Source organism: Myotis davidii, unplaced genomic scaffold, assembly GCF_000327345.1.
Source record: "Myotis davidii unplaced genomic scaffold, ASM32734v1 scaffold663, whole genome shotgun sequence".
Classification (NCBI taxonomy): domain Eukaryota; kingdom Metazoa; phylum Chordata; class Mammalia; order Chiroptera; family Vespertilionidae; genus Myotis; species Myotis davidii.
Window position 1 is genome coordinate 1,492,432 of NW_006295816.1, and position 578 is coordinate 1,493,009.

Consider the following 578-nt stretch of genomic DNA (forward strand, 5'->3'; position numbering starts at 1 on the left):
TCCGCTGACTCAGGGCAGTTTATTGTGAAAGCCATGTGTGGGAGGGGGAGGCTGGGGTGGGCAGGACCAGGGCGCAGCTGGGGGGGTTTGGCAGGGCATCAGGCATTCCTCCGCGTAGGTTTAGAGGCAACACCCTCATGGATAAACACCCCCAGAGGCCGGTGGGTGAGCGGGCGGCCTAGGCACTGGCGGGGACCTGGGCCAGCAGGGCTTCGATGTCGGGCTCGATGTCGATGGTGGGGAAGCGGCGGCTGTACCTGCGCACGGGCACGCCGTCCGGGCCCACCAGGAACTTCTCGAAGTTCCAGGACACGTCGTTGCGGCACACGGGGGACCAGGTGACGAGCTTGGGGTCGGTCATGAGCGCCGTGGCGTCGTCGCTGGGCGCGGGCAGCGCCTCCCGCAGGAAGACGAAGAGGGGGTGCGCCTGCGCGCCGTTCACCTCGCACTTCTCGAACAGCGTGAAGTTGGGCTCGAACCCGCCGCCGGGCCGGACGTACTTGAGCAAGTTCAGGATCTCCTCGTTCTTGGCGTTCTCCTGCGGGAGGGGAGCGCTGGGAGCCGGGGCCTCGAGGGGA

At 67.5% G+C, this 578-nt stretch overlaps 1 protein-coding gene across 1 annotated transcript; it reads right to left on the reverse strand.

The window, feature by feature from the left end:
• On the reverse strand, window positions 1–574 carry GPX1 (glutathione peroxidase 1; the record flags this gene model as incomplete). Its single annotated transcript, XM_006770592.2, has 1 exon — window positions 1–574. A coding segment is annotated over one exon (396 nt), but the record flags the coding sequence as incomplete, so codon positions are not given.
• Window positions 575–578: the final 4 nt, after the last annotated feature.